Below are 13,724 nucleotides of genomic sequence, written 5' to 3'. Positions count from 1 at the left end.
GTTCCTGCTCCAAAAAAGGGTCACCATCGAATCAAGAACTTCTCACTCCAAATCATGATCTACATAATCTCCCATCTTCTGCCTCTTGGAGAAAAACTGGAACAGTTCTTTGGCTTGTTTTTGGGGATGAAATCAGGCTCTCTTTTGTTTCTCCACACACAAAACTAAAGATCTTTGCCTATTTTTAAGATACACAAACCTCCATATTTCCCAGCTCAGTTTACAATGATAGCTTGGGCTGTGAGTGATATCCAAAACACACTCAGATGCTGCCCCAAAATGAAACTCAGATAGGAAAAGCAGTGTGATAAAAAGTGGAGCGCCATGGGAAAGATATCAGACCCTTGCTTCTCCATCGTGTTTTCACAAGGCAAAAGTTAAAGTTAAGATACCTTAAGAGAAGATACAAAATGCAATTCCACCATGTGAGTTGCAAAACCTCCTTTGAACTCATCCTGAATGCACTGCTAAGCACCCTGGTCCTCCAACACAGATCACGCAAGGTGAGCAGCTCTCAAATGACAAGCACTGCTCACTTTTCTCTAACTCAACTTCTTTGCTTTAAGATCTTCGCCTCAGTGCCAGAAGTAACCCCATCAAGACACCTACTGACTTGGACTCAAATCCCACTAACTTTCTGCCAGAGGAAATCCGAAGGGGACTTGCTTATGGGCTGACAGACCCAATGCCAGCAGCCAGATGGAGTTGCATTAGGTCTTGAATGGCATTTAGGGGCATTCCTCCCCTTATCAGCTCAAGGATAAAAGCTCTAACTTTCTAAGCAATGTCCTGGATCCTATCCCTGCTGCCACTGACAAGTTCCAAGCAGTAAGAAATCTTAACACCTGTGAATATGTTCCAACACCTTATTTAACAGTTTTCTAAAAATATGGATATCCAACGGGCTTAATACCTTTCAGGTTTAAGTTGGTACATAAGAAATCTGTTCAGTTTTAATTTGTCTCAATGCTTCCAGACTGAAAGGAGCTGTATTGGTGAACACAAGAGTTTTATTAATAAAGCTGCTTCAAATGTAGATCTAGGCAGATGACTTTTCCTTCTCCTTCCCCCACCCTTACATCATTCTTGTTTCCAGTTTTCACAGCTCATACTCTAAAATCCCCACATTAACTTTCTGGCACGCTTATTCAAGCACCAATCTCTTTAACCATATGGTTCTAGTCCTGCAGATTGTCTCTCCCCCATTTTACCTCTCCTCCCACAGGGTTTCACAGAAACAGTGCTATGCAAAACTTGTAAAAGTACAAGTCATTTCGAATGCTCAACACCAATCTTCTCAATGAAGTTTCTACAGAAGTCAGTTCAATTAAAATCAAGAACAGAAAACCCTGAAAGCTTCATCTCTTTTCAGCTTCTGACAATCAAAAATTTCTGCCGAAGTTCAAAAAACAAAAGAAAAAAAAAAAAAGGCTGAAGTGGACAAGTCAAGAACTTTGTACAAAGGCTTTCCAAAACTTCTAAGCATGTATCAGGAGTCTTCCCACCCAGTCCCAAAACAAGTGTACGCAGTAAGTGTTAACGCTATACTTCCTGAGGTCTATAGCACAAAATTGTTGTATTTTCCCACTTATATCTAGCATATGGCCATTGTCCAACATGTAAGTTCTCATGCAATATTCAAATACACAAGAGATTATCATCCTCCTAATTTTAGGTGAACATTTAATAATACTGCCAGTAAAGCATTAATCAAAGTAAGAAGCAGACAGTCCAGAAACCTAAGAATGATTTTTTTTCATTCAGTTTCTAAATTAACCCAGAAATATTTGAGTACTGCTTATGTTACCCCACTTGAGCAAGCATTTCCTAGAAACAAGCAACTAGTGACACAGTTGTGAAGAAGTCAGTCCCCGCCTCTGTCACAAAGTAAAGACTAAACTATTACAAATTCCTACCATAGGGTGGGCCAGGAGAGCCCTAGTTCTACATTGGAGGACACCACTGACACCACATTCCTTCACAATGATGTGATTACGAGTTTTGGGGCCAGTCAGACCCATCAAGCAAAGAAAACTGATAGGCACAGATCTAGTTTCTGTCCTTAACAAGGTTAATACTAAAAAGAGGTAACAAGTCTACTGTTGTTCCAGCAGTCACATCTTTCAGAAGAGACCCAGTTACTGTTACCTACTAATTTTTACTTCCCCGATTTCGCTACGATCAAGACTTCACTGAATTTGGTTAAGCTGGTTCAGATCAGTGTCAAACAGCGTTCAGAACAACAGCACCCATACAAACTTTTCCTACATGTCAACGTGATACTTGCACAAGCAAGATCAATAGCACCAACGCTGTCGCTTTCAAGAACGACTTGTGATTTTTCTCCTTCCCTCCACGCCAAGAAGTAGCTCCTACTTAACAGCCACATTTCCAGCACTATTCAGCACTTGCATAAGGCCACCCTTGTAATGAGATATCACTTAATCATGCCCAAGTTGATTTGGAGAGGCACAAAAGAACAAATTATGCTGCCCCATCAGTGAGGGCAAGGACATCAAGGAGGAAAGGTGGAATCCCAACCCATACTGTCCTCAGTACAGCCGGGAAAGTTCCCTGCACAAGGAGCAGTTGGAAGGAAGAACTAAGCTTAGTTCATTTTTAGCTCTTCGAATAACCATGTTGCTAGATGTATGGGCAGAAGTTTCTCCATCTTTAACAAAGGTGGTGAAAGCCGTGATTATAAACTCTGTTCTACACATTTGCTCCCAGAAGAACTGGCCCCATCAGTGGAAAACACCAGAAACCCCCCCAGGCAGGACTGCAGGAACATGCCAGATGCTGGACAACCCAGTGCTTGCCATGTCTGAAACCCTTGAGGACAACGGCTGATCTCTGTGTCCTTAGGAAACTCCCATGGACAAACACAAGTGGTATCAGAATTGCACTTTTGGGCTTCAGCTGTTAAAACCCTGCTAACCCTCACACTGGGTGCTCAGATCTTTTTCTTGGATCCAGCCCAAATTTCCGTGAAGGACCCACTCTAACAGAGAGATGAGGCTGATCATTCCTTGCATAACAAGGAGGTGCCTCCAACAGATGGGGTTACAGACAACCCCAAGAGCAGGCTGTGCAGACTGCGGATTTAATTAGAAGTGTTGTTAAACAGATACGACTGCAAGAACAGTTCTGTGCCTCGCCTCGTAAGTGCAAAGTGGAAGATACCTCATGAGACAGGATTCTGCAAAAATCTGTTAGCAACATTTCCTTTGCCAGACAGAGGTACATGAAACAGATTGCTAGGTAAAAGAATTCCACTTTACCTCTCTCTTCCTCTCTGTGAGCTTTATTCTCTGACAAACAGATACAGAAGTCTCTGCAGAGACCTGCATTTTTAGGAACAGACACTTAGCTGTTAGCACAGCTCCATTAAAGTCAATGGATCCGCCCAAATGAGTGTTTCAATAGCCCGTAATAATTTGATAGTAATACAAACTTGTAGAGCAGACTCCCAGACCTCGACACGCAGGAAATGCCTTCATAAAATCATGGCAATAATAAAATAAATCAGGCTGCCTGTTAATAATGTCCAATTTTGAGAGTTCTGCACATTATTTTTAGTGTTCAGATTGTTTTTCTGGGTTGTAAACATCCAGTGTATCTAGTTAGCAACAGTATATTTTCTAGAAAGATAAACACTCTGTAAGGCTTTTCTAACAAACAAATTGCCAAGACTATTTGTTTTAAGTACTTCTGTCATGCAGAAGCAGTAATCTATGTATATTAATTCAGCAGCATATGCTGTCCTACAGTTTTCTAATTATAATAACCCTGCCTTTCATAAAGCAAAAAACTTTGTTCTTTTCTAGAATGCAAGTCACCTTAATTTTCATATGCAAATCATTTCAGCATTTCCTAATCTGTTTTTAGACACACATGATCTTTAGTGTTTTCTTGAATCCTTTGTAAAAACACGCATTTAAGCTTGAGAAGGCTACTCCTACATCTGTGAGAGCCAAAGTTCTTTTACAGCTCCAATTCTTGTACCACAGCAGGTCAAGCAACCCCGTACACAGAACGAAGCTCACATCTTGATATACCTGTTATATTAATGAGTTTAAAAGCAATGCTATCTGAGAAACGGCGATACAATGGAAATACTTGCCTGCAAGCCAGATGTGTTCATAGTAGACAAACTTGGAAGAAAGAGTACAGTCATACTTGTATCATCTTAAGATATGCTCAGAAAGGTATTCTACCCCTCCTGGAAAGCCACCACAGCCAAACCCTCTGTTGAGAAGATACCTAGTTTCCAAGCAAGCCAGACAGCATGTTTTTGGAAGCCAATGTTTTCTACTTTCAATCAAGTATTGTACAGAGCCAAACCAGACTCTACAAGGCTTTGCATAGCTGTGAAGATGAACAACTCCTTAACAGAGACATCCCTGCTCACCACCAGCACAACTCAGCTGGTTCTTTGAGGCACTTCTGTTTGATCAGCAGTATTTTGCTTTCAGCTGCAGACAGCTCAGGGCAGTTGCTATTCATTGAAGAGATTGTTTCCCTCTGACACTAACAGTACTTCATCACTTAATGCAACAAGACACTCCAAGTGTGCTATTGGCATACCAGAAACCAGGGGCTGACAGCTAACCCCACGGCATCTTGCTCCAGCAGTCTCCCATACATCAAGAGGCAGGGACAGGCCAGATGCACCAAATTAAGGTGACCTGCATTCTAGAAAAGAACAAAGCTCCTCAGGGTCTTCAGAGAGAAGCAGCATCACATTCAAAGCCCTGCACGCAGGAGGGCAACCGCCACCCTCCCGGTACCACACCATCGGCACTCCCAGCACTGCTGCCTGTACCCTGAGGACCAGGCTTCAAGAACATCACCTGCCTGCACTTTGAGCCTCCAGCACTTCTGCCTACACCTTGGCAATGGCAGCAGAGGATATCCTTAGAGCAGCTTCTGTGTTCTGTAATCCTTGCTCAGACTGGAACGTGGCTTCCAGCAAACCCGAGTTTAGGTGTGAACACAGGAAGGGTAAGCAAAGCCTTAACAACAGGGAGTTCAATAAAAGTCTTAGACTGCAACCAACACACACCACTGAGAGCCTCCCACCCCATGAGGAGAGGTGGGCTAGCTGCACCTCAGAAATGACTCTCAAGTGCCCCTTTCCTTTTAAAGCTCTTCAGGCTCACCAGTGTAAGAAAGGCCCTCTGTTTCAAAGGTTTGCTCCCCATTTTGATTTTTAATTGCATTTGAACACTCAGTTGGGTCAGTCCAACCTAAAATGAAAGTTCAAGCATGTTCACAAGCAGTGCACATTCACCCATCCTTAAAATGAAAATTCAAAAACTACCCTTTTCATTAAGGACAGGAAACATCTCCCTAATATATTCCCCCTCAGAAAGGTCACATCTATATCACAGAACAAGACACTATTTGAAAATCATAAGCACAAAAAAAGCTTTTTTAGGTACAAAGGCCATAAATGACTCTCCTGTTTCATATGTAGATATAAAGCACCTAATCAGATGCCAAGTGATTGCAAGCAAAAGCACTCAGCACAACAAAGTATCTTCTTTCCCAAAACATAGGTCCAGTGGTCACTGATGGAAGCACTGCTCAGAGCAAAGCTGATTTTTTTTGTTTTAAGGAACTCCAGAAGGTTGTGCTTTTACACTGTCAGCAGTTTTCTAGCATGCAACCTTCTCTGTGTCACTGCTAGTGACACAACAGAGGGAGACCATTGGCTGAGGGAATTATTTTTCTCCCTATAAGGATAGAAAGAATCAGGAAGAGTGCGCTTTCTCCTGAATATATTTGGCTCTGCAGAAGACACATGTGATACAAATGTTGCTATGGAAACTATTCTATTAAATAATATCAAATTAAATTTACATATTTAAAGTGCGCAAAAACAGTCCAGGTACAAAACTAATTAGCCTAAATCCAATCTTGAAATTACAAAGTAGGTCCTACCGGAATTGTCATTTTTCTTTTAAAAGAGGTTTGGTTTCAAACAAGCTGCTTCTCTGCACCCCTTTCTTTACAAATGTAGCACCCACACCCCAGTTATTCAGAAAAGTCATTTCTTGAGATAATTTGTAGATACAGGCTCTGTTCCTAGTTCCCTTGGTGATCAAATTACCACAGCACTACAGAGAAAAACCCAGGAGCTGAATTCAGTCTGAAAAGACAATGCACTGATTATAGCTATGCCACCATAATATTAGAATGTATTTTAATAACTCCCACTTATGTATCACCACACACTCAGTATTGAAATCCATCTCAATTAAACAGGAGTCCTACATGGGGCTGCAGTAGGCTTGTCCTTCCTAATGTTTTCACAGTAAGATAGTATTTTAAGGTCTAAAGTACTTTTTCCCTTCCCACCTCCAGCTCCCAGGTGTTCAACAGCCCTCCCCAATACAGTTACCAGAAAACAAGCTGTTTGCACAGTTCCTTCCCCTCTGAAGAAGCCAAGCTCTCATTAGCCACTGAGTAAGACTGAATTCAAGCTCTTGCTAAAGCGAGGCAGCCGCCCCAGGTGCTCAGCCAGCTTCAGCACCAGCCCTGCGCATACGCACCCGCAGTAAGGAGGAAAATGCACAACGGAGTGAGGACACGTTGTAGCTGGGGCTGCGTTCTGAGAAACGGGTGCTGACAGTTCACTGCTGCCGCAGGCAACACAAGCTTGTCCTGCGTTTAGAGAAGTCTGGTTAATCATAATTACCCACTTCTACTTGGGTGTTGTAAATCAGGGCACTGGGCTTCTAAGCAGCTTATAGAAAATGCAAGTTACAAGAACAAATCTACAGCCACGTTTCAACCATCTGTCCTTAAGTAGTGGGCCAATACTCTAAACTGAAAGCTACAAGGAGAAAAGCATTACTGCTGATGAAACTACTTATTTCCAAACAAATGGAGCAGCAAGATTTGAACAGGTCACCTCTCACAGCACAGGCCTCCGTCACCAGCTCTAAAGAAGTGACAGCCAGATCACAGGAGCTACTACCTGCCCTCCTAATGTCCTGCACAGCAGTAGAAAGCCATCAGGACAGCACACTCAGAGCCAAGGGCAGCTTACAGCAACAAACTCATGCTCTTCATTTTAACAAGTCTATGGCCAGGGGAACTCTCTGGGACTTTGCTTGGACTTCTTCACAAAAGCACTGTCCATCACCCCTTTCACACTTTCCAGCCATTGATAATGACACAAACCTTTGGAATTAGAAGGAATGAGATCAAATAAAGAAACCGTCTTTCAAGAAAAACATTGAACATTTTTTCCATTTCCATGGACTCAGTGTCGTTCTCCACTTCTCCCTGTTTTTGCATTCAGCTGTCCAATGCATGTCTGCTGAGAAAGCACTGAACACTCCCTCACCACTACCACCCTCAAAGTGTTTTGGAAAGTCTTAATAAAGGAAAGGCACAGGCATTAACAGAATTTACACCTATCTCAGAGTTAGAGGCACCTGATTCACACGTCCATTGGGTTTCACTGTTACAGTACGGAAAGACGTGTCAAAGTTTAATCTTACTCTTCATTTATGCTGGAGCAAACTGCAGACCAATATACATTCAGTAATGAAAGAATAGTTACAATACACTAATTCTGCCAAATTTACTACAAGTTCTTTCATAATGACGTTATCCATCTGTCGCAGAATCATGTGGCTCCTAAAGAATGAACTATTCCTGCAAGTCCAGGTACAAGAAAAATAGCCTGCTGGAACACTTCAAAATGCTTTCCAGTTTCGAGATGCAAGTTAGCAAAACTGTAGAGAAGCCATGGATACAGCAAGTGAACGAAACTGTAATTGTAATGAGCCACCAAAAGCTTTCAGATGACTGCGCACATCCCCTTATACAAGTCTTGATGCAAAACTCATGCTATTAACAATTCAGTACTGCCAACCCATCAGTTCTCAGTAAACACAAGAAATGAGTTCCTTTCCTGTCCTGAGAGGCAGATATATGAATTAAAACATTTTGTATACACAAAGCCTCCCTCCGGTTTGCATCCCCTTTAAACTGTGTTGGCTCACGAAGGCAGACAGGAGGTCTGGAGCAAGTCCACTCGCTGAAGCAGCTCTGGCTGCTTGCTCAGGGGAGCAGGTAGCAGCATCCCATGAACTGTAGGAACAGACCATGCCTTAAGGAAGCATATGCCAAAGCAGGTACTGTAGGGAACTGGCCCCCCACTGCTGCACATCTACATCCGAAACTAGGGACACACCACGGTAGCAAAAGAATTAGTTTAAAATTAAATGAAGAGCTAAAGGGGCCTTGTTGGATTTTCATTCTGTGCAACTCAAACGAACTTAAAAGCCCTAAGGATAGCACAAGGTCTCCACCGGTCCCACCCAAGCCCGTAAGGCCCCGCTCTGCAGCAGCCCCCCCCCCCCCCCCCCGCAGCCCAGCACTTAGCCCCGACAGCCCGCTCCCAGCCCGCACCCTGCCCGGAGCTCCCCCGCACCCCAGCCCCGAGGGCACAGGCTCCCCCAGCCCCCGGCTTCCTCCCGGCCACCCCCCTCCGGCCGGCGGGCAGAGCCCTCCGCGCCCCCTTTCGCGGCAGCCCGACAGCTCCGGCCCGAAGTTGGCGGCGGCTGCCCGGCCCCGGGCGCTCCGGGGCTCGGATGGAGGTGGAGGCAGCACAGCCTGCAGGGCTGGCAGCATCCCTACCGCCCGGCGGGAGAGCGGAAAATATATATATAGAGAGAGAGAGACACACAGGTATATATAATCATATATATATCTATGCGCGCATTTAGGTGCCCCTATTCTTCTCCCCCTCCCCCAATTTTTTTGTTTCGCGTCTCCCCTGCAGAGACACCCACTGAGCTCAGTCTGCAAAAACAGGACAAAGGAGTGGAAGGGGAAAAAAAAAAAAAAAAAAAAAAAAGAAAAAAAAGAAAAAAAATAAATAAAAGCCCAAAGGCAGGTGTCCCTCGGGGGAGCCCGGGAGGGGGCCAGCACTCACCCCCAGCCGCCTGCTCCGGATGCGCACGTAGCCCTGCTTCACGATGTCGTTGAAATTGGAGGCCATCCTTCCCCGGGAAAGTTGGAGGCGGCCGGCGCCGCTCAGCCCGCCCGCATGGCGCGCAGCAGCCTCCGGAGCCGCGCCCCGCTCCGCGCCGCCCCGCGGAGCGCCCCGGCCCCGCGGCGGGCCGGGCCGGGGGAAGGGCCGCCGGCAGCGCCCGCCCCCTCGCACCCCCGCGTCCCCCCGGCTGGGGCGCCCGCGGCACGGCACCCCTTGTCCCGGCATCGCCGCCGCCCGCGGGAGGGCTGGAGGTCCTGGCTCCCGAAAGGTGGTTCTGAGGAGCAAAACGCTGAGGGTCCCCCCGCGGCTGCCCCCTGCCCGGGCTCCCTCGGGAGCTGCGCTAAGGGCTGCCTCGGCGTTTCACGCCACCCCACCCTGTGCACAGCTGCCTCCAGCTGCAGGTGGGTGAGCTGGGAATGATCAGCCCTGCCCCGCCGTGCTGGGGCGATGTGGCTCAGGCCTGTGGTTTTCCCCAGGAAAGTGGGTTTCCCAGAAAGTCTTTCCGATGCCTGAAAGTCTGCCAAGTGGCTCAGCTCCGGAATCTCCTTCTCAAGACCGGTAACCCGAGCTGTTGCCCTGCGGTGCACTTCGCGCGGTGGAAATGTCACACGAGCAGATGCCGCGTTTTCTAGGCAAGGTGGGGTTGCGCTAAGGAAAGACTTCGCCTGGCACTGGGCCCCGGGGTTGCCTTCTCCGTCCCCTTAGTTCTCCTTTTCCAAGAACATGCAAATATTGCCAAGTATCCCAGCGAGCCCAGTTTGCTCTACATGGGTTACCTGCTAGTGGTGCGCTATAAATACTATGTCCTGGAAAGAGGGACTGCTCATCCCTTCATAACATCTTTTAATAGCACTACAAATATAGTCAGTCTGAGGAGGTCAGCCAGATAGATGACTTTGACTTTGAGAATTACCACGCCATGGAAACGATAAACAGGGTAGCAAGGAGGAAGGCAGAGCAGAGAATCACCAAGGAGCATAAAAGGGAGCGCACCTCACCGCTGTCCCGAGCGCAGGGCGACGGGGAAGTGATGCTCATTTTTATTTGGTTGTTCGATGACTACAAAACTCACCTGTGATAAAACTGGCCCCTTTCTGGTTAAATATGTAGCTCCTTCCTTTTAGGAGCAGCCAGAAATGATGGTGGTTGCTCTGCTGTGGTAACAGCGTAGCGCTCTCAGTTCTTGCTTGAAGAGGTGATTATGCTTTGCAAGGCTTTACAAAATATTAATTGATGGAGTGGATTACAGAAACAGAGTGTAAGACTCTCTAGCTGAAGGGCTAATTCACTTAGGACGAAGGAGACAAGTCTGCAGTCCTTGCCTCAGAGTCTACTTTACTGTTTTACACTCTCCTTTTCACTGAGCTATTTTACAGAACACATAAAATAGAACAGATTCAGCTAAAACCAACAAAAACTTCCACACCCATGCACCAAAATACGCCTGAAATGAGAAGAATATTCTGAGACAAGTCCATCCACTAGGATAATACGGTGCTAAATCAACACAGAAGTTGCATGTTACAAAGCATAGGTTCCTCACTGCAAAACTGCCAAGTAATGTATTTTTGTTAAATATGTCGTACAGACCCAAGAACATTGTTAACACCAGTTCCACAGCACCATTTGTTAGATTTCATTGCTTGTTGAAAGCTAGAAAAGCTAAGACACCCAGCCTGCTTCATCTTGTATAGAAGCGTGCATTCAGCACAAAAATATATTTCACAATCTCAAGCACCATAAAAATACTGATGCTGGAAGCATCAAGCATATTCTAAGCCCAGGAAAAAAAAAACAGAGCACGCTTATTTTGGTTTCAAATACATTTGTAGCAGAAAACAAATTATAGAGCTACTTTAAATGTCTTTTCAACAAGTTTAGACGTTTCTTCTAATCCCCTCCAGTACCTGTAAACACATACTGCTGATTTCATGAGCCACCAGCATATTCTTGCAGGTAAACACATTCCTAAGAGCTTTGCTAAGTAAAAGTGGATTTAAGCCTGTGCTTATTCTTTGATGAATTAGGATATTAGTGTCCACTTAGGTTTTTACTTTGAACAGCATAAATCCCTTACACATGCTATGGTTCAAAAAGAAAATGCATTTTAATTCCCATGTGTGCAATGTGTTCTGAGAATGTGCCAGAAAATCTCATTTTTCAGGTTTTCAACCCAGTACTATCACTAGGAAAAAACTTGTTTACCAGGATTTCAATACCAATGCAAATGTGTGCGCTCACTGTTTTGACAGGAGCCCTTCTTTCATCTCCCTAGGGGGCTATTGACCGTTTGCGCTCCCTATTAGGAAATGCTGCACGTTTATCTATATTCAAAACTTTATAAAATCTTTTTAATAAGCTTCCATTGAAATTCAAAATCTTTTGCTTTTAATGACAATGTTATTGCTATTATTTCTTAGGAAGATAAGAGTCAAGGGTCACTTTGAAGTACTAGCCTGCTGCTAATAATTTAAGTGGATTATTGTTATATTCTAATCTCATAATATTGCCCTACAATGAGCTCACTTGCTTTTAGGGCTCTGGAAACAGAAATCGCTGTGATTCATTTTAACTGAAAATGAAGGTACCAGGTTTTTTTCGAAATGCCATACTGACATTTTAGAAAGAACTTACATTCACCTTATTATATTTGCAGCATGTCATCCCCCATGTCCACGATATTATTTCATCACAATCTGCAGACAAAATTTGACAAACATCTCTGAGACTTTCCAACTTAAAGAATAAGAAAACTGCAGAGGCCATTTTAAGGAAGCAATATTTTCTGTGGAAATTATTTCCTTGAGCAGATGGAGCTGGTACTAGTCAAGCTTTTCCCAACAAAAAAAGTTTCTCATTTGATCACCCTGAAATGATTTTCTGGAAATGTATAACATGCATCAATATTTTTTTTTATGAAAAGCTCCCATAACATTTTGTATCCGTAAGGTCAAGATGCCAACATTTTTCTACTATTGTTTTGATTTTTCAGACTAGTTTAGAAATTATAACATCACAATGAAGTGTTCTGACCTTATCAAGTACTTTGAGGTTACTGGAATGCAATATTTCAAACACAGTATCTCCATGAAAAGCTTTTTGGCATTCCTATGTCTAATTTTTGTTTGGTATGAGATAAATTTTTGACATTTCATTCTGATTTTTGCAATGGAAATTCTGAATTTGGATTAGTTCTAGCTGCAAGGAAATACAACAGATAATGAGCAAAAATAAAAGAGTGTCATTCTTTTAAAAAAACAAGGTTTTTTCCTACACTATTGCAAACCTTGAAATTCCTTCTTCTCCTTTTTGCAAAGCCAGATTTGTAGGGCTGCCTTGGATCATTAGGCCAGCCATATTTAATTTTGGAAAAAGAAAAAAAAAAAGTTTATTCTGAATTTACTTCTTTCACAATGCAGAGATTTGATTAGTTTTGCTTATAATTGTGGCTTGTTCTACCGCTGGTGCTGATGCAAAACCATACGCTGGATCCACAATACAAAGCTGCTCAGAAATTCTTTTCCTTCACCACTTACGTATCATTGTGCTAACCGATTCTGAGTGAATGAATTCTGCAGAAATGAGGATTTCTCAGATATTTTTCTCCGCTGTTACATCTTCTTCCATGTCTCTGTTTCTAACACACCAGTAAGGCTCCCTATGCAATGGCTAGCACTGCCGGGCTTCAGACACAGGAGCAGTGTGTTGGGTCACAGAATTTAGGAAACCTTCATAAAATTTGGGATAGTCTTTTGAGGTAGTTTACCTGGAGAAGTGAGGGCAAGACCTTGATTAAAACACCCTCATTCGCTCCAGGGATTTTGAATACATTAGGTATAAAATTGCATTAGTGAAATGCACACATAACTTACTGGCAGAATTACTATGCAGATGTCAGTCAGTGCCAAAACATGAAAATTCATGAGACTGAACAGCTAACATAAAACCCCTACCACAACACAATGTAGGTATATTAGCTACTTGCACAGTAAACAGGAAAGTGCCTGCCAGCATAAGCCACTGATAATCAATATTTAATGAAAATAAATAATCTATTAACCAGGCTAACATGTCATTTTGTACAGTAATATTGCAGTATCAGGCACTGAAATTACCTTGCCTCTGTACAATTCATTCAAACAATTTTGCTTCTTGTAAACCAAGGTGGTGAGAGGCAGAAAAGATAGTGGAGGCGGGGGGAAGCAGCAAATGAAATGCATCCTTTTACTGGAAACTCTGGTTCTGATTGTAATATTTTGTCCCTAACAAAATTACTGTCAACACAATGAATGCTAAGACAGAAATAAATACATGCTGACTGAATCTGCAAGCAAAATGAATCCAGGGTAACATTAGCTACTGAAAAACCCAACATTCATTTTGCTTGCTTTGTATTTCTGTGACAGTTACAAGCATTTAAGCAACTTTTTCATCCTCACTCTCCTGAAGACATACATCAAGGGATCTTCCTGCATCTGCAGAACATGGCTGCAGGGATTAAGCGTGAGTGAGTCGTGGGTCACAAGGTCACCATCCATCCTCCCTTTTGCTATAGGTAATTTATCAGAGTCTGCAGTGTATCAAAGCGCAGCTCTGGGACTGGCAGCTTGCTCTGATCTTTGGCTATGGCAGAGCTGAAGTGATACAGCCTGTGCAATTGCAGTTTCCCTGACTGCCTGTTTGATATTTCCCATCTGAGCCAGCACAA

At 43.7% G+C, this 13,724-nt stretch overlaps 1 protein-coding gene across 4 annotated transcripts in view; it reads right to left on the bottom strand.

Moving 5' to 3' along the window:
- Nucleotides 1–9,022, bottom strand: part of DOK5 (docking protein 5) — a 43,318-nt gene extending 34,296 nt beyond the window's left edge. For all 4 annotated transcript variants that reach the window (XM_086474738.1, XM_086474739.1, XM_086474740.1 and 1 more), the window contains exon 1: nucleotides 8,957–9,022. In XM_086474738.1, the coding sequence (XP_086330864.1) occupies nucleotides 8,957–9,022 (66 nt within the window). The remainder of the gene's footprint in view (nucleotides 1–8,956) is intronic.
- Nucleotides 9,023–13,724: the final 4,702 nt, after the last annotated feature.

The sequence above is a fragment of the Leptosomus discolor genome, chromosome 17, assembly GCF_034619465.1.
Source record: "Leptosomus discolor isolate bLepDis1 chromosome 17, bLepDis1.hap2, whole genome shotgun sequence".
NCBI lineage: Eukaryota > Metazoa > Chordata > Aves > Leptosomiformes > Leptosomidae > Leptosomus > Leptosomus discolor.
The sequence above is the reverse complement of the archived record's forward strand: the minus strand, read 5'-3'. Positions and strand labels throughout refer to the sequence as shown.